At 37.2% G+C, this 25,930-nt stretch overlaps 2 protein-coding genes across 9 annotated transcripts in view; one reads left to right on the forward strand and one right to left on the reverse strand.

The window, feature by feature from the left end:
* Nucleotides 1-25,930, forward strand: part of mrm3a (mitochondrial rRNA methyltransferase 3a) — a 526,058-nt gene that overhangs the window by 367,521 nt on the left and 132,607 nt on the right. The gene's annotated exons all lie outside the window — the stretch shown is intronic.
* The window catches only part of synrg (synergin, gamma), a 49,182-nt gene continuing 24,115 nt past the window's right edge, over nucleotides 864-25,930 (reverse strand). For 3 of the 8 annotated variants that reach the window (XM_084419728.1, XM_084419726.1, XM_084419724.1), the window contains 7 exons: nucleotides 19,117-19,662; nucleotides 16,555-16,718; nucleotides 16,332-16,385; nucleotides 13,924-14,020; nucleotides 12,946-13,094; nucleotides 11,343-11,453; nucleotides 864-2,011 (listed from right to left, as the gene is read on the reverse strand). In XM_084419728.1, the coding sequence (XP_084275854.1) occupies nucleotides 1,880-2,011; nucleotides 11,343-11,453; nucleotides 12,946-13,094; nucleotides 13,924-14,020; nucleotides 16,332-16,385; nucleotides 16,555-16,718; nucleotides 19,117-19,662 (1,253 nt within the window). In that variant the 3' untranslated portion in view covers nucleotides 864-1,879. Of the gene's footprint in view, nucleotides 2,012-5,548; nucleotides 5,582-10,406; nucleotides 10,687-11,342; nucleotides 11,454-12,945; nucleotides 13,095-13,923; nucleotides 14,021-16,331; nucleotides 16,386-16,554; nucleotides 16,719-19,116; nucleotides 19,663-25,930 lie in introns of those variants that run through there. The other 5 variants (XM_084419727.1, XM_084419723.1, XM_084419722.1 and 2 more) reach the window with 4 other exon arrangements.

Consider the following 25,930-nt stretch of genomic DNA (forward strand, 5'->3'; position numbering starts at 1 on the left):
TTTTCCGACTGAGAACCATGGCCTCGGATATATATATATATATGGGATAACTTCATGTGTAAAGCCACAGATCACTTTTGGTCAAAATGAACCCGAGTGCAAAAGGTTCTAAACTAAAACAATTTAGTTTAAATGTTATATCTAAAAAAAATCTGAAAAAATTTGAACAAAAATCTGAAAAAATAAAATGGTGTATTTTTAGTCTTAACACTAAAAATGGTGGTTCAAAGTTGGCGGTTCAAAATGGTGGTCTTAACACTTTGGTGGTTCAGAGTTTAATTTTCATAAAAAAACAAACTATGAATAAAAAAAAAATGATGTACCACCTCCGGGTCAAAACGGACCCAAATGCAATAGGAGGATGCTTACTGAAAGGTTCTTTGGGGAAACCAATTCTTTTTCTTCAATGGCATTTCTGCAAAAATGTACTTTTATAATCTTTATTTTTAAGTGTAGGAGCATGGAACAGAATTTAATTTCACTTCCTGTGTAGTCTGGAGAATGTCTGGATTAACAGAGCAGGAAGTCTCATTAAATCTAATCCCTGTTGTTCAGCGAAGACTAGGTGGATAAAGGTTATTAGTCGTGTGTGTATAAAGACAAGTACAGAACATCATCCACTCTAACCCTGTCAAAACAGCATCAAAATGGTGAGATAAAAAAAATGGATTGAAATCACTCTTCTTTTTAATGCACAGACTGGGACTAAATCTTAATGTATTTTTATAATGTTACAAATTCAAAGTCTTTTATCCTTGGAAACTGTTGCCACGGTAATGTTGCTGTGAATGGGAGAGAGTCAGTGTGAGGGACGTGTTGTCACTAGATACAGATGAAGAAACGCAAACTAATCACTCTAACGTGGGACACAGAAATTTCACATTTGTATTCAATACTAACATTCAAAGATTTTAATTTGCCCTTACTGGCTTCAAGTATTAACAGAAATACAGACATAAAAGGACACACAGGATAATTTTAGCAGAAAAGGCTCATAAATTAAGAAGAATTAATGATTCATGATACAATGACAATAAAGACCATTAAGACCTCAGTAAAAAAACTAACAATGACCATCGTGTACACAAAGCCATTTAATCGTTTTTGTATCCTCATCAACTCATTAATAGTGCCTCAATGAAAAGAAATGAATTCATTATGAAAGTTTATGGTCATTCTGCTTGAGCTGGAAGAAGGGGGAAACTGTACTTCTTACATCCCCCGACTTTTGAATTTCCTTCAAAGCGTCGCACAACAAAGCCCTTTAAAAGCGTCACATCTAAATTCAGAACAGTAAATATCGAAACATTTCAGAACAGCTCCCAGGCTTGATGCTTTGGAAAAGATTCTCAGAAACTCACAAGCATTCAAAGACCGTTTCCAGACCCACTACAAAAGTGACTTGTGTTCCAGCACAATAATAACAGAAAATAATGACACATAAAAGAAAATACCGCTATCTAAATGTTTCTCTGTTATGTCAGTAACATCTGCTACACCTTTTTGATGCTTTCCAATGTTTTCCCTTTGTTGTTTAATGGATTTTATATTACAAGTCTAATATTCATAACATGCAGAACAGCTCTGCAGTATTTACTTCATCACACGGTAGAGAAATCAACAGCAAAGAATCAACCAACCAGACACATCTGTACATGACCGAGTCAGATCCAAAAAGGTAAAGACAAAGACACATTTACAATATTTTAAATAAACTATTATTCAGTAGTATATCTTATCTGATCCTCCTACAGACAATGGCAGATCTAGATCTAGTTGCGTCCCAATTTCAAGTGGCGAGAGCTGTACCGGTTGAAAGGCAAACAGCGTTAAACAGTTAAAGTGACTCCCATGATCCTTCAGGCAGCGGATCAGGGTTCTAGAGCAGGTCGGGCAGGATGAGACCCGGCGGTTTGGGTTCCACGCAGTTGATCCAGAAGTTAGCGCAGCTGGCGTGGTACTGGTGACCTCCGTACATGAGCTTGAAGTTGTCCGTCTCCGAATTAAAGGCCTGCAGAGGATTTGTGCAAGAAAAAAGGTGAGAAAAAATATTTTATAAGATGATGAAGTAGGTTGGGGTTGATCTACTAGGATTTTGGCCTGGATTCACAGACAAGCCTTAGATTAAGCCAGGAATAGGCCTCATTTCAATTAGGGCATTTAAGTAGCTTTTATAAACGTGCCTTAGAATTAAATGTGTCAGTGCCATTGTTTTGTCTCAAGATGCACATCAGTAATGTTAGAATATGTCAGTGCAATTTGCTTTCAGTTAAAACAGTTCAAACATGGATTTTAGTCTGGGACTAGGCTTAAACGTTGTCTGTGAAACCGGGGGATTATGTTTTTAAGGTGGGTTTAAAAGAATGTTCCAGGTTCAATACAAATTACGCTTTTTTGAATCCAATATATATTTGTTTCATGTCGTTTATCTACCCTATTTTTACATTTAGATTAGCATTGCGGTCATCTAACTAATTAAAGGTAATCTTTAAAAACACTAAATTAAATTATTTCTTAGAAAATCTCAAAATGAATATACATTTTTTATACAGTACATTTAATGTTTTGATGTCTAAGGGCACTTTTACATGACAACGATACACTAAAAACTGAAAAGTTTTTCTTCGCATTTGTTTACACCAATGTCAAAACAATCCCTGTTCACACTGATCCGCGAAAATTACTAAAACCGTTGTATTCTGCTGCCAGGCCAGTAGTTGGCGTCACGATGTCACTTTATAGAGAAACACTAGGAGCCTATAGACCGAACATGTGACGTGACATGCGCAGTTGACGTGACAGTTTTCACAAATTCGTGTTTTTGTAGTTTAAACGGAGACGATAGATGGTATGGTTTTCAAAAGCTTACGTTTTCAGGCCCCCAAAACGCTGTTGTCGTGTAAATGAACGCCAAAATGCATAAAAAGGTTTCCATTTTCAGTTGAAGATAGTGTAGTGTAAACGGCCCCTAAATTCACTGTTTTTTTTTGTTGTTTTTTAGGCAATATACCAGAGAATATTTATATCAGTTATTTATCAGTTTTCGCCTATAACAAGAAAACATCACTTATCTGTATTGGCCAGAATTTTAATAAACTTGAACATTACACTTATTACTGTAAGACTAGTAATATTCATTTACTAACCTTCTCTGATATAATACAATATTTCAACTTCTGTCATGACCATGTAAAGCCACTAAACACTGTGACCAGAAGTTCAGCTCATAAGCAGGGTTATTACCATTACCTAATTAATGATATTATCATTAACTAATTTATTTTAGCCATAAAAGCATAAACTTATTTTATTTCAAGTAATGAAAATGTTTTTATGGATTTCTTTTATTTCTTTTATTCATTTAGTTCATGCAGCATTTCTCATATTCATTTAGTTAATGTATTAAAATGAAGTATTAATAACTAAAACTTAAACTATAGACGTATTTACAAAAAAAATAAAAAAATAAAAAAATTTCTAAAATAAAATCGAATTAAAAAATATGAAACTATAATAGTATATGAATGATTCTAAAATAACAACGTTGTACATTTCTGCATGGAAGAATTAATATAAGCAACTTAACAAATATAACCTGTTTATGCTGTGGTTCGTTTCTAAAGTGACATGTCAAAATGACCTTGTGGAAATGCTGCCGATTAGAGCTCAAACTGTATTGAACCCAGAAAATTCCTTCCGACTCGTCTCAACAAGTACTACATTCAACCTGTGTCTCTAAACTACATGTCAGACCGCACATTGAACTAGTCATATAGTATCTGACTGCAGGGTGGCATATCACCGCTCTTCATGAAAGAGACAAGAGCTCAACGGTGTACTGACATAATTTGTAGGATCAATAAAGAAAAAAGTGCGCAATCCTCCTACATAAGCTCTATATATAGAGAAGCGAAACAAGAACCCAGTGAACTTCACTCAATATATCGATGCGAAGCGTGCGAGTGTGTGCTTTCATTCTGAAAGTCACAGCTGTAGTTGTGCATTTGTGATAAGGCAGTGATGATATGGATGTTATGCAGAATGAAGCTCCCGATGCTGGAAGGAGAAATGACTCATGTTGTGAATCATGCCCTCCCACACTGATACTATGCATGCACGTGCACACACACGCAATTTCTTCTAAATTCTCTTGTAAAACAATATTGTCCTGTTTAAAGGATGTTTGTTGAAAAGCTAAATGAAAATCAAGAGGGGGATCTTGATATTTGTCTCGTGTCAATTTGTTTTTACTCGTGTACATTCCCGTTACAGATGTTCTAAAAAAGGACACTTGCGCCTTTATTTCTTGTAATTGCGATTATATCTAGCAAAAGACACTAATAATTGTGACCTTATTTCTTGTAATTGCGACTAGATTACAAATGACACTCAATTGCGACCTTATTTCTCATAATTGCGATTATATCTAGCAAAAGACACATAATTGTGACCTTATTTCTCGTAATTGCGACTATCTCGCAAATGACACTATTTCTTATAATTGCAACTATTTCTCGTTATTGAGAATTTATATCTCAATGTTTTTTTTCTAAAAATTTCGACTTTCTCGTAATTGCAACTATTTCTCACAGTGTGACTTTATATCACACAAATGACACTCTCATAATTGCAACCTAAATTTATTGTAATTGCAACTATATATCTCATAGTGTGATTTCATTGCCTTGTTTTACACCAGTATTATTAAATATAATTTTATACTATTATTAAATACTATTTCTAGGTCACTAATCAAACATACATGCGCATATATATATATATATATATATATATATATATATATATACATACACACACACACACACACACACACACACACACACACACACACACACACATATACATATAGTATATACATACATACTGCATATATAATATCTTACATTTCTATTATTACATTTGAAAATTAATTTAATCAGTTATCTTTTTATTTTAAACTGAATTCTAAAATATTTGTAATAAAAATAAGAATACAAATTACACGAAATACAGTGGGGTCTAGAATTGAGACCACTAGTGAAAATGTTTCTATCACAATGTCTACTGTATTGTAAGATAGTTGGGAATACCAAACTATAGTCAAAGATAAATGATATACCATCTGTCGGTCTCTCTGATGCACTTGCTCATCTCTGTACTAGGAAAAGAAAAGCAGACAGTGAGAGAGAATGTACGTGTCTGAGTGGACATCTGAACAATGCTGTGTGATGAACGGCTGATCCCGCGGTGTGTATACGTGTGTATGTGTCTGTGTTACACAGAGGGACGGCAGCTGCTGCACAAGCGCACTCTCTCTCCTCTCAGATGAACAGGTGGCTCAGAATCACTGAAAAGGTCATCCTAATTCAACCGACCTTGTTTAGCTGGCGGAAAGGTTAATTACTATCTGATTGCAAACACAGAGTGCATCCTACCTGCAAAGATGACAACCCTTCTTACAACAAAGTCTGAAGGACAGTGAGGGACACGTCAGCTTTAACCTACATTCACTAAAGTGAAGCTTTGAGAAAAACAGTGGAATATTTACCCTTAATTTGGAGCGACTGTCTTTTGTCAGTGCCTGCAAATAGCATAAACAAGTCAGCATCAGCGTTAGTAGCTTTTTTCTTCTCTTTTTGTTTGGTTAATGAGCAAAACTAAAGCACCAGAGCCCACAGTGGAAGAAAGTGTCCATTTAAAGGCGGAAGCTTGTTGCAAATTAGCAACAGTACAAGACAAGAAAGGGCAACTGTGAAAACAATGACATGTAACTAGAGTTCCTAAGTATCATCAAAGATAGCTTTGTTCCATTAATAGGTGTTGTGCCGAGCACCGGAAATGCATATACGACCATTTTCTAAAATGTTTTTAGGGTGCTTTCACACTTGGTTTCGATTGCCTGGTCTGAACCGGAGTTTGATAGCTCTCCCTCCCCCTGCCGGACGAGTTCAGATTATATTATTTGGGTCCGAACCGCGGCGCGTTTGCGTCAAAGCAGCAGCTCTTTACCCCCGTTGCTTGGGAATGACGGCAATATTAATAGCGTTGCTCACCTCGCTTTTTAGATTTTTGTTTTTGAACCATTGGTTTTTTTTTTTCAAAGCTTCTATCTGCTGCGAATGTACTACAAATGCTCTAAAAGCGCTGAAGGCGAGCAGAAATCTCTCTGCTTGTATGCCAATCACGCTCTACAGGAAAGTGAGTGAAACACAAACACACATTCTTATGATTATCAAATCATACGTCATTAATAGCGAATCACTATGGTACGTTTCGCTGATGATATGAACGCAATCGTTCTGAGTTCACATGAACCGGTTTGCAGTTGCGCACCCGAGTTTGGAAGACCGTGTTCACATCATCCAATCGAACTGAACTCTGATATCAATCAATCCCAAAAGTGCTAGTGTGAAAGCACCCTTAGGGTGTGTTCACACTTGTAGTTCGGTTCACCTGGTCCGGACCCCAAAAAAAACATTTTTATCACCGAACCAAAAGATACCGAACCTAAAGTCATAGGGATTTGTTCACAACCTGATTGGTCGGCTTTTGTGATGTACTGCCTATTTTGAGACGGAGCTTACCAAACGTCCAAAACAATGCTGTGTGCTGGGATATATGCGCTCGTTGTATGTGCGTAGCCTACATGTGATGGTATTTTGACCAGCTGAGAACTCGTGAAGAGCTTATAAAATGTGTAATGGAGTCAAAACAGCGACAGGAACCTTTCCGTCACACACAAACTATGATGACGGGCAAACTTGCGACTATGACGAGAAGAAAACTGATATTCGTGAGCATTCGTGACGGGTCAAATCTTCCTGTTTTTGGTTTGTTTACATGTATTTGGTTCTTGTTGCGTTCATATATCAGTCGAACCGCACCAGAGTTTGTTTGGAAGCAGACCGAGACCCATCTTTTCAGGGGTCTTGGTCTGATTGTTTGGTGCGCACCAGTGTTCGGATGGCAGCGTTCACACTTATTCAAATGAACCGTACTAACAGAGCAACCGCACCAGGGTTCATTTAAACGAACGACACATGCCAAGTGTGAACACACCCTTAAAGAAGTCTCTTATGCTCACCAAAGCTGCATTTATTTGATCAAAAATACAGTAAAAACTGTACTATTGTGAAATATTTCTATTTAAAATTTCCACATAACTCCAGTCTTCAGTGTCACATGATCCTTCAGAAATCATTCTAATATGCTGATTTGCTGCTCAAGAAACATTTCTTATAATTACCGATGTTAAAAACAGTTGTGCCGCTTAATATTTTTGTGAAAAGCATGATTTTTTAAAAGAACATTTATTTGAAATTCAAACCTTTTGTAGCATTATAAATGTCTTTACTGTCATTTTTTATTAATCTAATGCATCCTTGCTGAATAAAAGTATTGATTTTTCAAAACATAAAAAATAAAACATTTATTTCTTACTATCGATTCACTATTTAATTGACCATGACTTTAAGACTGTGGCAACCGTTTCTAAATGCAAAACTAACAGGTATGTGTGTAAGACTTCCATTTAATTAGCTGCAAGGGTACTACAGTAACTAGCTTGTTTGTTTACCAACCATGTCATGGGAGGACGTTCAAAACAACTCAAGACTTCTTACAGGTTTTGCTTCAATGATTTTGCATAATAATAAAAAAAAGCATAGAGGCCGAATTTCTATCAAAGATCGATGACCTGCTGTTTCTGAAATCTGAAACATCCCACTCTGCCAGAATTCTTATTACATTTGAGACAGCTCCTGTATGGCATAATGTAAAAGGTGTGCTGGGCTAAACTTTGCTTCAGTAGATACAGCATAAATACAAACTAATGGCTTCCTTTCAACAGCTACTTGTTTTTGTTTTTCACATTAGGGGCAACCAGCTGTGCCACAGGTACTTGAATTAAATAACCTGGCATCTATTCTAATTTCAGCATGGATGCCCACCTCACAGAGTAAGGGCTTTTAATAGGATGCTGTATTAGTGTGACATTTAAGGCTGGAATATACACTACATGACTTAAATTCTGAACAGATTTAAAAACACTACACTTGTCGACTTTGTAAATGGTTACCGAGGAAAAGCTGGGAACCATACACTAAATGACTGAGGATCATACACTACCAGACTTTCAAATCGTTCTGAACACAACAAATTCATATTATATTCTGGACATACAGCATATCATCTAAATATTCATTCTGAAAGTTGCTTACTGCTCACAGTCTTTTGAGAATCTATAACTACTTCTAGTTAATAGCAATTATTTATATCAAAACACGTAATTCTCTCTGCACAGTTAACTATGAGAAAGTATTAAAAGTATACCATTCGCAGGTTGACTTGGTGAAGCATGTAAACAATGGGACGCTTCCTAAACGCTGATTGTTGGGAGTGGTTTGATGCATCTAGCTCAACAAACGGCGGGACTACATGTAATGAGAAGTTTCGCAGGAAACCGATTAGATGGTTTGGGAAACCTGATGGATAACAATCGTTATTTTTGCAGTTCAATTTGGTGATGCTAGTGTTGCCTTTACAGAGATCACAACTTGAGTTGTGTGGTTAGCTAGATACATTGGAAAAGCAAGTATAAATGTTATGTCTTATAAAATAAGTTTAATTTTATGATAATAAGTTATAATATAAAATGTAAAATAATTGTAAAATGTAACCGTTTTATATTAAAATTAACGTAAAAAAATTTGGGGTCAGTAAGTTGTTTTTTAAATTAGTACTCAATTAATAATCAGCAAGGATGCATTAAAATGTAACAAAAGTGACAACAAAAACATTTATAATGTTACAAAAGAATGTTTCTATGTCAAAACCTTTCTTTAAAGACTCCTAAAAATATATGCATCATGGTTTCCACAAAAGCATTAAGCAGCACAACCAAATATTGATAAGAATCAGAAATGTTTCTTGAGCAGCAAATTAGCCTATCAGAATGATTTCTGAAGGATCATGTGACACTGAAGATTGGAAAATATTACTGTTTTTAACTGTATTTTTAATATATTAAATGCAGCCTTGTTGAGCACAACAGACTCATTTACAATAAATAAACAAAAACTTACCAACCCCAAACTTTTGACTGGTACTGTATATAGCATTTTATTTTAGTTTGCATAGCGAATCTATGCAAAGTGCTAAGTTAATACACTGTTGCCCATTCCTGCAGATAAATCCTGTTAGCAGATGCAGCAGGATCACATCCTTCCCCGGCAGGGACAGAAACTGAATGCTAGCCCAAGGTCAGCAGAGTGAATCATCCACACCCCAGTGAAAATCTCCACCTGTAGCCCAACACCCCCACCTTTAAAAACATCTCATCTCAGAGATGCAGCTCCACCTTCAAAACCCTGATTTCATTCGCCCCAGACAGTGACGCTGCCTCCCAAACCCACCAAAAACGTAATTAAAAAAGCGGGCTATTAATCGGATGTCAGGAGCAGACGGAGACGGCTCTATTAATCTGCGGCGGGCTGGATGTGTTCGGCGGATCTATTAGCACCTGTGTTTTTGGTTGCCGTGACTGATGACTGAGCTGCATCTGCTCCTCAGACATCCATCCCATGATTCCTTGCTGCTCTGAGCCCCTCCTTTCCTGATTGCACTCTGAGCAATGTTTACCCCTTATTACATCAGCAACCCTTGACCATCGCATTAATGTGAGGGAGATTCAGGAGGGTTTCAGTGAGACGAGGAATCTTAATGAGCTGATTGGCCATTATATATGTTAACGGGGCGAGTGGCAAAGTGACAATTACGTGTTTAAACCAGTACAGGATTGGATTGTGCTTATGAATAGAGTGATTAATGATTAAAAGGGATAGTTCACCCAAAAAAATTTATTCTGTCATTTATTATGTTGGTCTAAACTACTTTGGTACCAAGTCAATACTAAAAAAAATCTTTTTAATGAAAACAGGAACCAAGTCAATTTGGTAACAGCTTACTGTCTGACTGACAGGTGGCTGCTTTTTAAAGTCAAAGTATTATTGATGTCAAACTCATGACCAAATATAGTGCATATGAAACACTTTAATGCTGTTTTTATGCCATCACTTTTAATTCACTTGCATGGTCTGGAAAAGAGCAGCTAGGACATTCTACTAAAAATATTTTGTGTCCTATATAAAAAAAAAAAAAAAAAAAAAAGGGGTTGTTGAAATGAAAGTGAGTAAATGACAAAAAAAATGTGTGTGAACTATTCCCTTATGATATTTAATTTGCCCCATACCACTTGTTCTTCACCGCCCCGGGGTGCCAAAATGACGAATACATCACCTATTTGCCGCCTGCCTCGTGCTTTTTGGCCGTCAATCAGACTTACTGGCCTCTTAGGCAATAGGAGCTCGACATGAAAGATTTCTGTAAATGCTCAGAAAACAGGAGCTAAGAGCTTATTGCCAAATTAAACACCTAAAGCTACTTGAATGAAAGCGTGGCCTTGACCGAGCGTCTGTAGATTTAGATGCATGAGTCAGAGCGCGCCTCTGAGAGCTGTTTTTGGCAGTCTGAAAGGAGTTGAGTGGCGAGAGGTGAGTTCTGGTCATTTTGGCAGCAACACACGGGTTTGTCTGTCTGACCCCTGCAACAAGCTGCAAATTGGAGTTGAGGCAGTTCAGTGAATCCTACTCTTTTAAACAGGCGTCCAAAAGTGTTCTCGTTTTTCTTCTGTGAAATTGTGAAAATCAAAGAAATAGTCAGGAGGGATTTTTTTTTTTTGAATGGGAAATTTAAAGGGATAATACACCCAAAAATTAAAATTCTTTCATTAATTACTCACCCTCACGTTGTTCCAAACCCGTAAGACTTTCGTTTATCTTCAGAGCACAAATGAAGATATTTTTGATGAAATCTGTAGATGAATTCAATTCGGTCCCTCCATTGACAGCTACGCAACTACCAATTTGACGCTTCGCTCAATTCAAATGGATTAGTTTTACGATCTCTTTATGAACTTTTTGTTTAATCCAAAATTTTCTGAAGAGACACGATCGCTTTATATGATGAACAGATTGAGTAGGCTTTTATACACATTTAAACATTGATTAGCTCAACTGATATATTTTCATGATGCTTTTGAATTCTCTCGTACCAATAAAGCTCTGGTTCCCATCCATTGTAATGATATGGAAAAGAGCAACCAGAACATACTTCAAAATTCCTGCTTTTGTGTTACACAGAAGAAATATAAGAGAGTTTGGAACAACATGGGTAAATAAATAAATCTTTTTGGGTGAACTATCCAACATAAAATAATATATTTGTGTTTTGTGTGTGTTGCTAATGACTGTATGCAGATGTGTGTGTGCTTGGTGCGTACAGACCTTGCTGCGCGAGTCCACGTTGAGCAGACACACCCCGCACGCCAGTTCTTTGGCATTCTTAATGCCGTGCCTCAATATACAGGAGGAGAAGTCCAGTGAGCTCTCATCGGGCTAAAGAAAAACACACACACAATCATCATGAATTCAGTTCTAAAAAAGCAATTGGGACCACATTGCATCTTCCACACAAATCACCAGCTGTCACTCAAACTTCAGATCACAGAGGCCACTGAACGGCTGGCCACTGAACAACCTCACAGCAGTTGATTGGCCCTGCAGATCAATACATCAGCCACAGAATCTGGCCAAAACAGCAGGATCCGTGCAGAGACAAACCCTCCACTCTCTAACCACGTTCATTTTTATTATGCTTCAGAGCGTTTGTGGGTTTTCGGCAGTGTGCCTAGACGTCATTTTTCCAAGCTGATATTATCTGACCGCACAACTCTAATATTATCTGCTGGCAACGATATTCTCCCATAAGCACACTGCAGAGAGCTTTGTCATGCAATTTGTTCACTTTCCACAAATAAGGTACACTTTAATACCTCATGACTTTGTCAGTATAAAGACATAAACATACAGATACCAGCATTAAAATGTTGATTTTCACTTCTCATTAACTCTTGATATATTTCTTTCAAACTCAAACTGAGGTAGTTACATTTTATATGATATACTTTAAAACTTTTTTTAAATGAATTGTTTTATGTTTTTGTTTACTGACCATCTGTTATAAAATAATATACTAAAATGGTTTAAGCTGGTTAAAGCTAGAGTAGGACATTTCGGAGAGGCTAGCAATAGCAAGCAACGAGCACAGCAGAGTTTGCAAAGCATCACGAGAGATGATGTTAAATTGCCTCATGTTTCAAAGCCCATAACACTACAATAATAATGACCGTAAACAACTTCGAGCTCTGACTTGTACCACCTGACTGCTACAGACTCATTTCAGTGTTGATGGTGTTGACATAGAAGCGCATAACTCTGAGCCGGAGGACGCGAACAGCGTCACGGCGGGTAATAACGACATGGTGTGAACGTAGCATAAGCTCGTTGTTTTGCGTCAGGAGGAACTGTAAAAGGTGTCTGCTGTTTGTTTGCGGCGCTAGGTGACTGACTACAACTCTGCATAGCCTCATGGGACACATTGATGACATGAGATGTCTGTTGGACCGAATGCAATGATTGGATAAAATCTTTTTTGGGTCCTGAGACTTCCACAGAAGATGTAAATTCTTTAATATTCAGACGACTTCTATTAGTGATTGCTATCAGGATGTGAAGAGTGATTAAACTAGCGTTATTGCCTACCCACTTCAAGTACCAACACTAAACTGGTTAAGCTCCTTCAGAGCACACCATTTGTTGAAAGAAAAAATAAATTAAATTCATTTTATAATAGCTTTAGGCTGTATTTTGTGCCCCATTTATAGAAGTGCCTACTGCTCCATTGCTCACCGCTCACATAAAGCACAGTTTACCTCAGTTATACTCATACTAAATTTTAAATCAACCAATCATCCGTTATGCATTAATCAATATTTGTGTATTACTGGACTTACTACAAGATCTGGTATTGTTTATTTGATAAACTCACAGTGAGGTTTGCCAGCGACATGAAGCCCATCAGGTTGTTCCACACACGGCTGATGTCTTTAAGTAGCTCCTGTAGTTTCTCCGAACAAACGGCCGTGGCTTTGATACCCAGCTCCACACGCTTGGTTACGCGATACACCTCCACCACACCTGATATATACACACAAAAACAACAACATTTATGTCATGTAAAAACCTTCCCAAACACATGAAGAACACAATTCAATGAAATGCAAAACCAAGAGTGTCAATGAATATAGAAATTTGCTATGATAATGATAGTTGTGATTGCTATGGCATGAGAAAGGCTGGAGGCTATTCATCATAGCAGCCAACTCAAATATGCTCTTCCTTTTGAGTCAGTTTTTGTGGAAACAGTATTTCCAGTTTTCTCTTGCCATCATTACTATAGCAACCAAAGTGAAAGTATTACAGATATTGATAACACTGTGTGGATTTGTGTGCAGTGCGAACAGACCCTGTGCATAACCAAACAGGAGAAACAATAACACGGCGGTGCCGTTCCCAGCACTCCCCAGTGCTGAATGTCCTTTTAAGCTGAACCCATAATAGCGTCCCAGAATAGTTGCTCTGCTCTGTAACACTAGACTCCCCCGGTCAGACCCACAATGCCCTGCTCTGTCCCCAGTCACAATCGCTAGAGCCGGATCAAAGAGCTTTAACGGTTTGTTTCTATGTAACAGCAGCACCCCGTGTTCCCTTCCCGCCAGCATAGTCACGTACAGCTCATTAAAGCCACCCTGAGTGTGTGTGTGTGTGTGTGTGACTACAGAAATAGGAAGCAGATAACCAGAACACCTGGCCTGTCTGTTTGACGGAAGACTGCATGGACGCATGAGGAGCAGGAATGAATGTGCATGAAGATATTGTGTGACATTGCTGATCTTATGAGATTTACTGATATCGTTCATGATGGGTAATGCTGGTCTCTGATCAGTAAATGAAGGCGTTGTCTCACCCAGGAGGTACTCCATCCCCTGTGCTGACTGGATGACCTCCGTGCACACTGTGGAACTGCTGATGCTATTAAGGGTGTTATTAGCAGTGTTGATGACCTGAAAGGGGAAGAAAAGACATGGCTGTAAAGTGGCCATATTTTACATTACCCCCCGGTTTCACAGACAAGGCTTAAGACTAGTCCTAGACAAGCACATTTAATCTGTTTTAAACGAAAGCAACTTGCACTAACATCTTAAAATATGTCAGTGCCATTGTTTTGTCTCAAGATGCACACACATTTATTTAAAAAAAACAATAGCTCCTTGAATGTCCAAATTGAACTGAGGCCTAATCCTGGCTTAAATCTAAGCCCTGTCTGTGAAACCAGGCCTAAATGTTTATTTGAATCCTGGATGATCACAAATGATTTCATATATCAATATTTCCTGAGAAAAGCCCCCAAATGAATATACTGTTATTCAAAGACATTACACTGAGGAAAGCAAGTATATTCAAGTAATAATTAAGTGTCCTCATCAGTGAACATTAGACTACTACTCCAGTCTAAACACAAGAATGCATCTAATGTGAATGATTTGAAATTGCTTAAAGGTAAAGTGCACTCAAAAAAAATTAACTTTGTAATCATTTACTTCTTCTGAGGAACGCAAAAGATGATATTTTGAAGATTCGTCTCTGTCATTACAATAAAAGTCAAAGGGGTACACTGAACTGATAATTATTCGATACCTTTATTTGTGTTTCGCAGAACACAGTAAGCCATAAGGCCCAGACACACCAAATCAACAAAAATCTAGACGCAATGAAAGCCAACTGCGGTGTCACCTGCATTTAAGCCAGCTGACCTTGAACACATCACAAAGAATAAAAGCCAACGGCCAACTAATGTACATTCTGCGTCTCTGTCAGAGAAGAAATAACTGTCTCCATTCCAGCAGGTGGCAGTAGACTTATCATCAGGACTGTGGATGAACAAACCATAAACAAAGCAGCACTTGTCGTCTAGACTTCATTGTCTAAATTACAACATTGAAAATTTTGTAATTTACTCACCCTCATGTTGTTCCAAACCTGTATGAGTTTCTTTCTTCTGTTGAACACAAAAGATATTTTAAAGAATGTTGGTAGCCATTGACTTCCATACTATTTTATTCCTACTATGGAAGTCAATGGCTACTGTCAACTGTTTGCTTAACAAAATTATTTAAAATATCTTCTTGTGTTCAACAAAGAAAGAAACTCATTCAAGTTTGGAAAAGTAAATGATGACATAATTTTCATTTTTGGGCGAACTATCCCTTTAAGTAGTAAAAAAGGGGGGATATTATGAAATATGTACTGAATTTATGTTAAAAAGATTTAAAATTTCCAGCCTGAAATATTCCCTTTAGGTTTCCCGCACCTAAAACAGTCCTTCTCTGTAAATCCATTAGCCAGCACTGCAACAACCAACAAGACATGTTGTCAATCAAATTTATATGTAATGATCGTAAATGCGAACAATAAACAGTTTCTAAAATGTTTCTATGAAAGGTTTATAAAATGTCCGTATGCACAAATTTATTTTCATAAATGTATCCCTCTTTATAAATCACAGTTCATCTTAAATTCACAGCAATGTGTACAAGCGCATCAACTCCACCTACAGAACGCCCACAAATATCCCTTTATGGTTCAGAAAAGTATGGCACTCATCATCAATAGGCAAGGAAATCCAAGCGCGCTCTCAGAAAATGTATGGCATGGCCTGGTTTCAGTATGTGTTTGTAGGCATTTATTATTGTTATGAATTCATTTCAGTGATGTAATAATAACAAAGCAGTTATAATTTGCACATATAATTATATTAATGCATATCATTCCATAATTATGAATTAATTGAATTACTGGTATACAAGCACCAAAAAGTTTGTAAGCATGCTCTTTGCTCTTCAGTTGGCGTACGCATAAAACATTTTCACATCAGTTTCTGCCTTTATAAATCCCTATTTGTTCCTCACTTAGGATGTAGGATCAAATCTATGGAATTTAGGATCAATTCTGATTGCATGTGCATTTTATAAACAAGGCCACAGGTTTATATTTGTGGCAACAAATTGGGTTCCAAAATGTTCCAAAATCCTACTCTGCATAACTTTATATTAAACATCAAATATCTTTTGATAAATCTTTTGACAAATAGCAGCTTTTGCTACTATACCTTTGAAACAGTATTTAAATGGCCTCTGATGATTGGCTATCGTTACTGCTTGTGAAATGAGCAACTGCTGAGGCCTCAAGCAATCATATCACACTTTTAGTTGATTCTGGAATTTTGATATCATGATTCTAAGTCTATCTAGAGACTGATAGAGTTTTACAGTGTATACAAAGCTCTTTATGAATGTGTGTCGAGGTATACGTTACCTGCAGAGCGCTCTCCAAACACCTCTGCCATTCGTACGCATATCGCTCGCTCTCCTGCCAGGAGTGTTTGGACGAGAGACAGTGGGAGAAAAACAATAAAAAAAGATGAAACCGAATGAGAGCTTTGTTCATTGAGAAACCTCAGGCTGTATTCAACAAGGAGAACCGGTCTGTGTGCTCAAAGAGAACGAGGGAGGAGAAGAACAGAGAGCAAGTGACTAACCTCCACCTCTCCTGTGAGGTCCTTATACTTGTCGCGGATGATCGGCAGAGCTGGTTTTTCATTTAGGGTGTTGGAGCGGTCTCTGAAGGGCTGCTCAGGGGCAGGAGAGGGGATGGACCGTATGATTTCTTTCTCTCCCAGACTGTGGCTACGCTTGTGGGAACCTTTGTACAAATACATGGGTCAATGACAAATGGGAATGTCCATGATAAAGAACATAAAACAACTAGGTTTAAAATGAGTGCCAAGTACATACTCTTTGTATTCTTGTGGGACTCATATGAAACTTTAAAGTTACCATTTGCAAGAAAGTTTCAATTTAATGACTGTAAAACATCATGTAATATAACTACCAAGTAAAACTGATAATATAGTAGAATGTTATTTAAAATAAAAAAATGTATATATATTATCCGAGGTAAAAAATAAACTATTAAAATGTTTTTGGTCATTGAAATCAAGCTGAAATAAAATATAAATATTAGATGACAAACAAATTAGAAATAGAAACATTAGAAACTGAAACAAGTTGGAAGTACTAAAATTACTAAAACTGCACAAAAAAAAGTACATAACATTATTGTATTTTTTCATATTTTAAAAGAGTTCATATTTAACAGTATGTAAATAATATAAAAACACATCATGAGTCATACCACAACATTAGCTTGTAAAACCTTGCCTTGTCATTTCCTAACATTTCCTGTTTTATGGGTATTTTTTATGCATGTTGATCGCACCACGTGACTTTGGCGGACATATATAATTATAATATACCTAATATCAAAAAAAGATTAATTATATAAGGTTTTGCTAAAACATTTTTTTTTTCTAAGAAATAATAGGATTGTCAAACTACTTTAGCGTTTCGGTTCAAAAATTAAATTATTTTAATGAGCTGTACCACCCCGACATGTCTTTTTTAAATCAAATTTTAGGAATTTTAAATCAGAAATTAAAAACATGTACTTCACAGAAGAGGTCTATTTGAATTGTATTTTTAATACATATGCATTTAAATATTTAGACAGATCATGTGACAAAGGGGGTGACACATCTTACCCCATACTCGCTCTATAATGTATGAGTTTAATTGTTGATCCTGCTGTATAATTAAAACTTTCCGAAGCACACAAACTGTCATTGCTAATCCACGGTGGGGCCACAACACAGACCTCAAACACCTCATTTGCAACAAATGATAATTATGTGCAAAAGAGCAGCATAGTAATACAGAAATACATTATTCATGAGGCATCACACAGTCAAACTGGCACGAAAAGCATGCCGTGCACACATGAGCAAGGAGACGGACAGCGGCACAACAAGCTCATGTGACGCAGCGACAGGTAAATCACCCCCCTCCCCCGCTGAGAACCACATCAGTCTCGGCATGGTTTCAGCCGCCAATCCATTCCTGCACAAACCTCACTCCTCAGATTAACTGTCTGATAGGAGGTCGGCAGAGGAGTAAACCCTCTTTTGTTTGAACAAATGAAATTTAGCAGATGTGGGTGGGGATCAATAAGAGGCAAATAAGCTTTTATCTCATTGAGTAAGTGCTAATGCATTATTGGGGAGCGAGGATGAAAAACCAAAGTGCTGAGGGATTCGGGTGGTAATGTTTATATATTGACATTGCCGTGCGCATCAGATGCCACTCTGCCATCTGTTGACTTTCAGAGAGAATGCAGCTGTGGAGACGCACTGGATCCAATGCACTCACTGGGTCTCATTCACAAATAATGGCGTATTGGTACGCACAAGAGAACTTGTTCTTAACCTCATTCTAATGTTAATGAATTTGGATTATAAATGAGCGACCGAGTGCCCAAGGTTAGTCATTTGCATAAAACGTGCTTTCGTGTTTCACAAAACCAAGTTTCACAACCTTTCGTCACTCTCAGAAAGCCTATGATGCTTACTCTAAAGACGCGTTTTCTTCTGAGCACGTGCAACAAGATCCTTGAAAAATGGCAAAACCAGTTCCAACACAATAAACAGATTACAGAGCTCTCATTTGCAGCTGTACATGCATGTATCAGTGTTGTTATACTGAGAGCTATGACGCAGCATTTCTTACTCTTTCACTGTATATTAAGAAATATTTAAGATTAAATATCCATGCATAAAATTCATCATAATGCGATTATAAAGTCATCTCGATTATGTGATTTTTGCATTCGTGTGGTTTAAGTTATTCCTACTGGTTTTGTATATTTAGAATTGTTATTGGTGACTCATGATTTGTTTGTATGCAGATTTCATGCACAAATTCCCTTAGGGAATGAGATCCATTTGCTGTGTCTCTCCGGAGGTCGCATTTGTCAATCGCATACGTCATTGAGGCTGCCTCATTTCAGAAAAGTAACTATTGCATTGCAAAGTCAAAAGAAATGACAACAATTTACGCTTTACAAGAAATAATGGTCAATTTCCTAATGGTTACTTTTCTGAAATGAGACATCCTTGAAAATGTATGCGACCGACAAATGTCCTCTGGAGGACGCAGCACTTTGAAATAATACAGCTACGGTTATGCTAATATTTTATGACACTTACCCTGCACAGACAAGTCAAAGGTGGCAAGTTCGTTCTTGATCATTTCTTCGCTGGATTTGACCTTGGCCTGTGTGCTGGCCTTCAAGAAATCTGACTTGCCAAATTTGGGCTTGTCTCCTTGGAAGGCTCCAAACTCATCTGTCATTTCGCCCTGGTTGCCCTCTGCTTCTGTGATTCCAGGAGGGGAGTCGGATTTCTCAGAAACCGTGCTGGCAAAGTCACCAAAGTCGTCGTCGTCATCTTGGCCGGCCTGTTCAACGGAGCCAAAGTCAGCGAAGGCTTCGAACTGGTTTTCAGCGGTGGAGCCACCGTCTTCGATTGGGAAGGTGGTCACCTTGGCAACTGTGGTGTGGGTGATGTTCTCAGAGCTCCCGAAAGATGTCTCTTTCCTATGGACGACAGCTGAAGATGGCAGTCCACCTTGAGACTCTCCCTGGAGCTTCTTTCCTTGACCAGATGGGAGATCGTCCTTGTCGGACCAATCGTAGCTGCCCAGACTGCTGACGGCAGATGTGCCAAAGGGGTCAAATTTCAAATCATCAGACTCTGTAAATGACAACATGGAACATCCATGAACTTTTAGGTTTCAGTGTCTTAAAAGGATAGTTCACCCAAAAATGAATTACTCACCCTCATGTCATTCCAAACCTTTAAGACTTCGTTTTATCTTCAGAACACGAATGAAGATCTGTTTGATGAAATCTGAGAGAGGGCAGCTACACAACTATCATTTTGACTCTAAAGCTTTAAACTAATCCATAAGAATTGAGCGGTTTAGTGCAACTTTTCTGAAGAGACTTGATCACTTTATATGATCAACAGTTTGAATTTAGACTTTTATTCATATATAAACATCCATCAACGCACATATCAGTTGTGGTAAACGGAAGCTCAAGCATGTTCACTTGACGTGCGAGAACCAATGAGGTTCATTCTCGTGTTACGCAGCACGTTTGAGCTTTAGCAAGAACCAATGAGGTTCATTCTCGTGTTACGCAGCACGTTTGAGCTTCAGCAAGAACCAATGAGGTTCATTCTCGTGTTATGCAGCACGTTTGAGCTTCAGCAAGAACCAATGAGGTTCATTCTCGTGTTACGCAGCACGTTTGAGCTTCAGCAAGAACCAATGAGGTTCATTCTCGTGTTATGCAGCACGTTTGAGCTTCAGCAAGAACCAATGAGGTTCATTCTCGTGTTACGCATCATGTTTGAACTTCTGCAAGAGGTTTGTTCTCGTGCGTCAAGCAAGTACAGTTGAGCTTCTGTTTATGTTTGCTGATCAATTTTTTTATGTGAATAAAAGCCTAAATTCAATCTGTTCATCATATAAAGTGATGAGTCTCTTCAGATAAATTGACTAAAACGCTTAATCCATAAGGATTAGTTTTACAATCTCTTTATGAACTTTTTGAAGCATCAAAGTGGTAGTTGCGCAGCTGTCAATGGAGGGACAGAAATCTCTCAGATTTCATCAAAAAGATCTTCATTTGTGTTCAGAAGATGAACGAAAGTCTTACGGGTTTGGAACAATATGAGGTTGAGTAATTATTGACATTTTCATTTTTAGGTTAACTAACCCTTTAACAAATTTTTGTACATTTATAGTTATAGTACAGTTTAGCAGTTAAGTACTTTCTTGTTGTTGTATAATTGTAGAAGAGGATGTTCTGGGTTCAATAAAAGTTTAGTTCTACTGACAGAATCTGCATTTAATTAAAGCAGAATTTATAGTAGTAATACACTTTCAAATGTATATGAAGCAAGGCCATACAAAAATGTGTATTTAGGCTGTCAAGTTGTCTAAATTGCCCATTTAGTGGTGGGACTACCGTTCTACTCTGATAAACTTCTGGTTCGGATTTTATTTAATCTACACCAGTGGTTCTCAACCAGGAGGCTGGGGCCAATAGAGGGTCTGAAATGACTGAAATGTATTTTAAATGAATCAATTATTATTAAAATATAAAAAAAATGACCAAACTCCAAACTAAATTTAAATGCAAAAAAACAAGATATAAAAATTTCTATTAGAATATAATAAAACAAATACAACAAATATTTAGTTTCTCTCTGAATAACTGTTGTCTTCAATTGAGCACAATTCTTGAATCATGGATGATTAAATATATCAACACTCCTAGTTTCGGTCAATAAAAAGTTTGAAAACAAACAGCTTTGAAGAAATACCAAAAAATAGCCAATATCGGGGGGCCTTTGAGTCTAAAAGGTTGAGAACCACTGATCTAAAGTCCCTTTTTGATATCCACATATGTGAAACTTACCATGTTTACCAGCTTTCCATGGTCAGCAGCTGAAAGACTGGATTAGAATAAGCGGCTTTATAACACTCACGTTAACGCACGTGTACGTTTTAGGGGTATATTTCTGAAACAGGTATTTAAAAAAAGATTCAGTGCAACCTTTTGCCCCACTAAAATGGCATTATAGTGCACAAGACTTTTTTTACAAACTGACGAATGAGTTGTAATTATTTCTTGTGGTGATAAACAGCAATACAGTGATGCTTTCAATACAGATTCAACTTGTGTTGAACCCTCAACTTTCTTTATAAAAGAAGAAAGCTTAAAATTAAGTTGGGCAAACAGTCTTTAAATCTCTCCCCTTTATCTAAATTTGTTTAAAGTTACAAATTATTATTATTATTTTTTAAGTACAAAATCAAGATTTGTAATTATTATTAAAGATATAGTGTACATATTATTAAGCCTTAGGGGTCTTTCAGACTGGGCACGTTTGCTGCGGTCCGAGTGCAATGGTTCCCACAGCGTTGGTCTGGTTTCACATTCAACTTGATTCTATCGAACCCTGTTGCAGGTTAAATCATCAAAGTTAAATCATCACCACGGTCAACCCCTACATGTGTTTTGTTGAACTGATGACATCATCATTGTCTAAAACGCATGCGCAGGTTACTTTACTTCCTGAAAAAATGCGCACCAGAGTCCGAATTGCGCCACATTTCCAGTCCAAACTCAGACCACCTGCTAGAGTTAATCTCGGGTTCGGTACCCTGGTGCGCTCCGGCATGACAGCTTTCACAATCCCAATTTTTGATACCCCGTTGCGAACTAAACTTCCACTTTATTTGTTTACTCCCTCATGCATTAGGTCAAAACTATCAAAATACTAACTCAACACTAACTCAACAAACACACAAGTTTGTGCTGTTTTTATGTACATTTACAAATGGCTTAAAAACCAGACAAATGAAAGTGTCATTTTGTCTACTGGTTGCGGATTCAGGATGGTCTCAAGTGCTCCCTGGTCATGATGAATTATTCCTGATATCGTCATATGATGAAGCCCTGGTTCATTAACTAGAGACTTCTGGCACTCTAATGATTCCTGAGTCCTTATCTACATCCAGAAGTCATCCTGAGCCGGGGAAGAAACGCTCAACTTCTTAATCACTAGATTGGGGTGAGTGACATCTGCATACGAGGATTGATGAATGCTTTTCAGATTTGTTACTAGAAGTAAAACTTCATTTTGGAAGGTCAAAATAACCATGTCAGTCATTTGTATAAAATGAATGAGTTTTGACTTTTCTTTAAAACACAACTAGACTGACTCACCAAGAGATATTTCTGCCAATTTTCTGGCTTTCAGTGTAGTGATGATGTGCAATCATTCACAATACCATACAATCATCCATTCCACACACTGACAGACCGATAAAAGAACTGCAATGCTGCACTGTGCTGTGCACTTTGAAGCTACTGCATGCACTTATTTCAAATACAGATAAATAAGCAGGAACTGGCTTCAATTTGAGGGTGTAATGTTGATTAAAATTAACAAATTGGAAAAAAACACCTAATTCTACTTAAAATACTGAAATTTATAATTGATTGGCAGCTCTAGAAAAAAAAAAAACAATCACATATGCATGACAATACCTAATGCCCTCACAGTTGAGCGGGGCACGACTGTTCACACACTCAATCATTTGTGAAATTGACAAGAAGCTGGTGCAGTGTGATAATTCTGATGACTTAATCTGCTTTGGGTAGCAAGATTGAAGGATGGAGAGAGAAATCAAGACGGCACGCATGTCTGCTGTACCATTGTTCATATTTATTACGACAACATTGGCAGAGAGAGAAAGAGAGAGAGGTCACAAAATTCCATGAAAGATCTTGTTACAATAGTCTTGCCAAACTAACAATTAAAAAGTTTTTTTTTTTTTTTTTTTTTGCATTATAAGAATACAAGGGCATGCAAAGTCAGAAAAAGCAGAAGTGAGAAGGAAACAAAAACAAGACAGAAAATCCCAAATCCAGATGCAGAACCCAGCATTGAGAAGGCACATTCACAGATTAAGATTAGATTAGTTCTCATTGGTCAAAGACACACTGTAGTTGGACTATAAAAGGAAAAAGCAACCAGAAATAAGGGAAGGTGATACAGAACATTTAAGCAAAGATCAAGGTGATGCTAATATTGGTTTTATGCAGCTTATTAAAACCCTTTGAGAACCTGAGAGCGTTTACGGAGAGACTCGTTGTTAAATTTAGTGATAAATTGGCAAGCCACCACCCGCAACAACTCATCAAAACTTCAAACGAGGGCTGCACAATTAATCAAAAAAATAATTATGTATCCGCTTAGGTCTGCCCTGATTAATTGTGTAAAGCGTCAATTACAGAGTTCAATTTGGGTCTACTACTATTGAGTACGGTAGTTTGTAACCAATCACAATGTCCACATGAATGAAGGGGCAAGTGAAGCAAGTGACAAAGCTAAAATGCTCCCATTTAATTAGTCAAATATTATTAAATGATTCATTAAATTATAAAATGATGTATTTTATCTAATTTTATTAAACAAATACAGTAGTCACCATTTGAAGTGGATCAAAACCTTTCATCAAAGTTATACATTTTGAACAATACCCGTTCTTGTCTTAGGAAAACTTTTTTGATCCACTTCAAATGTTGACTACTGTAGTTCTTTGATTTAGATGTGTAGCCTACATATAATCATTTTGTTTGGGGCAACGGCATGCCATATTTTTGTATTTTATTCAATTCTATCAATCAGAATTATGAATCGCAATTTCAATATTTTGTCATAATCGTGCAGCCGACTTAAATCCGGAGCCAATTCTTCTAAATGGACGTTGGTTAGCATCACTCTATTAGGTGCTCAAAGGGTTAAAAGAAACCAGATAAATCTAGCCTATCAGAGCATTTATTGGTTTGAGTGACAGGTAAAGAACGACAAAAAGAGACAGTACCCTTTTTCTCTCGCCATCCTGTTCATCTCAGTAGGAGCTATTTTTGACCCACACAAGTCAAAAAGGTAACAATTTCATATCACGGCAAGCAGTGTTCTCCTCATAAATACAAATAATATGCTTTCTGGCATAAATGCAACACAATCAGGAGTATTAATCAAGTCTATCTATATTCAAAATAAATAAGAGCTTATTTTCCTGTAATAAAAATACACTATTAAATTTGCATGTATATATTTCCATTCTTAATAAAAACAACCTATTTTGTTAGTATGCCAGAAAAACTGACTAATCCTACTAATTGTTTACTGCATGTATATACTTGTCAATTTCACAAATTGAAGGCTGGCACACACTGGAGCATAGAAAAGCAAAGTTAGAAAGAGTTCCACCTTCAGTGCGGTCTACGAGAGCAGACGCAGACTCTCACGTACCGCAACAAACCTGAAGTAAAGTCACCTTCTCATGGAAAGACCACGAGAAGCGCTCTGGCCTGGAAAAGAGATACTCTATGGTGGTTAGCTACACATCCAAGGGCGTAGGGCAAGTGTTAGGAAACATAACACCCTCTCAACCTGCTACAATATTTATGCTGGGGCTCTAGAGGTTTCCAGTAACTGAGCTAGAAGCATTTGTATAAGATCTAACTAAAATCAACAGTGTTTGACAAGGTTTAGGTACTGATGACAGAATTCATTTAGATAAGGCAAAAGGGATTCCTACAGACCTCAGTCGGAGTGGAAGGCAAGTTTAACACGACGTACACGAAAATGAGACCGTGTGAGATGGAATTACAGTTCATTTAGTATGTTATATTCTTAACATATGTGACCCTGGATCACAAAACCAGTCACATGTCGCACAGGTATATTTGTGGCAATAGCCAATAATACATTGTATAGGTCAAAATTATAGATTTTTCTTAAAAAAAATCATTAGGATATTAAGTAAAGATCACGTTCCATTAAGATATTTTGTAAATTTCCAACCGTAAATACATAAAACATTTATTTTTGTGAGTGGATGCAGCAAAATCGATTTTTTTTTTAGATTTTAAAATAGATATATATCGGCCAAAATATACCATGTATCAATAGAAAGCTTATTTATTCAGCTTTCAGATGTATACATCTCAAGTTAAAAAAAATTACCCATATGACTGGTTTTGTGGTCCAGGGTCACATCTGGTTGCTTAAAGGGATACTCCACTTTTTTTGGAAATAGGCTCATTTTACAACTCCCCCAGAGTTAAAGAGTTGAGTTTTACCGTTTTCGAATCCATTCAGCCAATCTCCGGGTCTGGCGGTACCACTTTTAGCATAGCTTAGCATAGATCATTGAATCGGACAGGACCATTAGCATCTCTCTCAAAAAAATGACCAAAGAGTTTCGATATTTTTCCTATTTAAAACTTGACTCTTCTGTAGTTACATCGTGTACTAAGACCGACGGAAAATGTGAAGTTGCGATTTTCTAGGCTGATATGGCTAGGAACTATACTCTCATTCCTGCGTAATAATCAAGAAACTTTGCTGCCGTACCATGAGTGCAGCA

The sequence above is a fragment of the Rutilus rutilus genome, assembly GCF_951802725.1.
Source record: "Rutilus rutilus genome assembly, chromosome: 9".
Taxonomy (NCBI): domain Eukaryota; kingdom Metazoa; phylum Chordata; class Actinopteri; order Cypriniformes; family Leuciscidae; genus Rutilus; species Rutilus rutilus.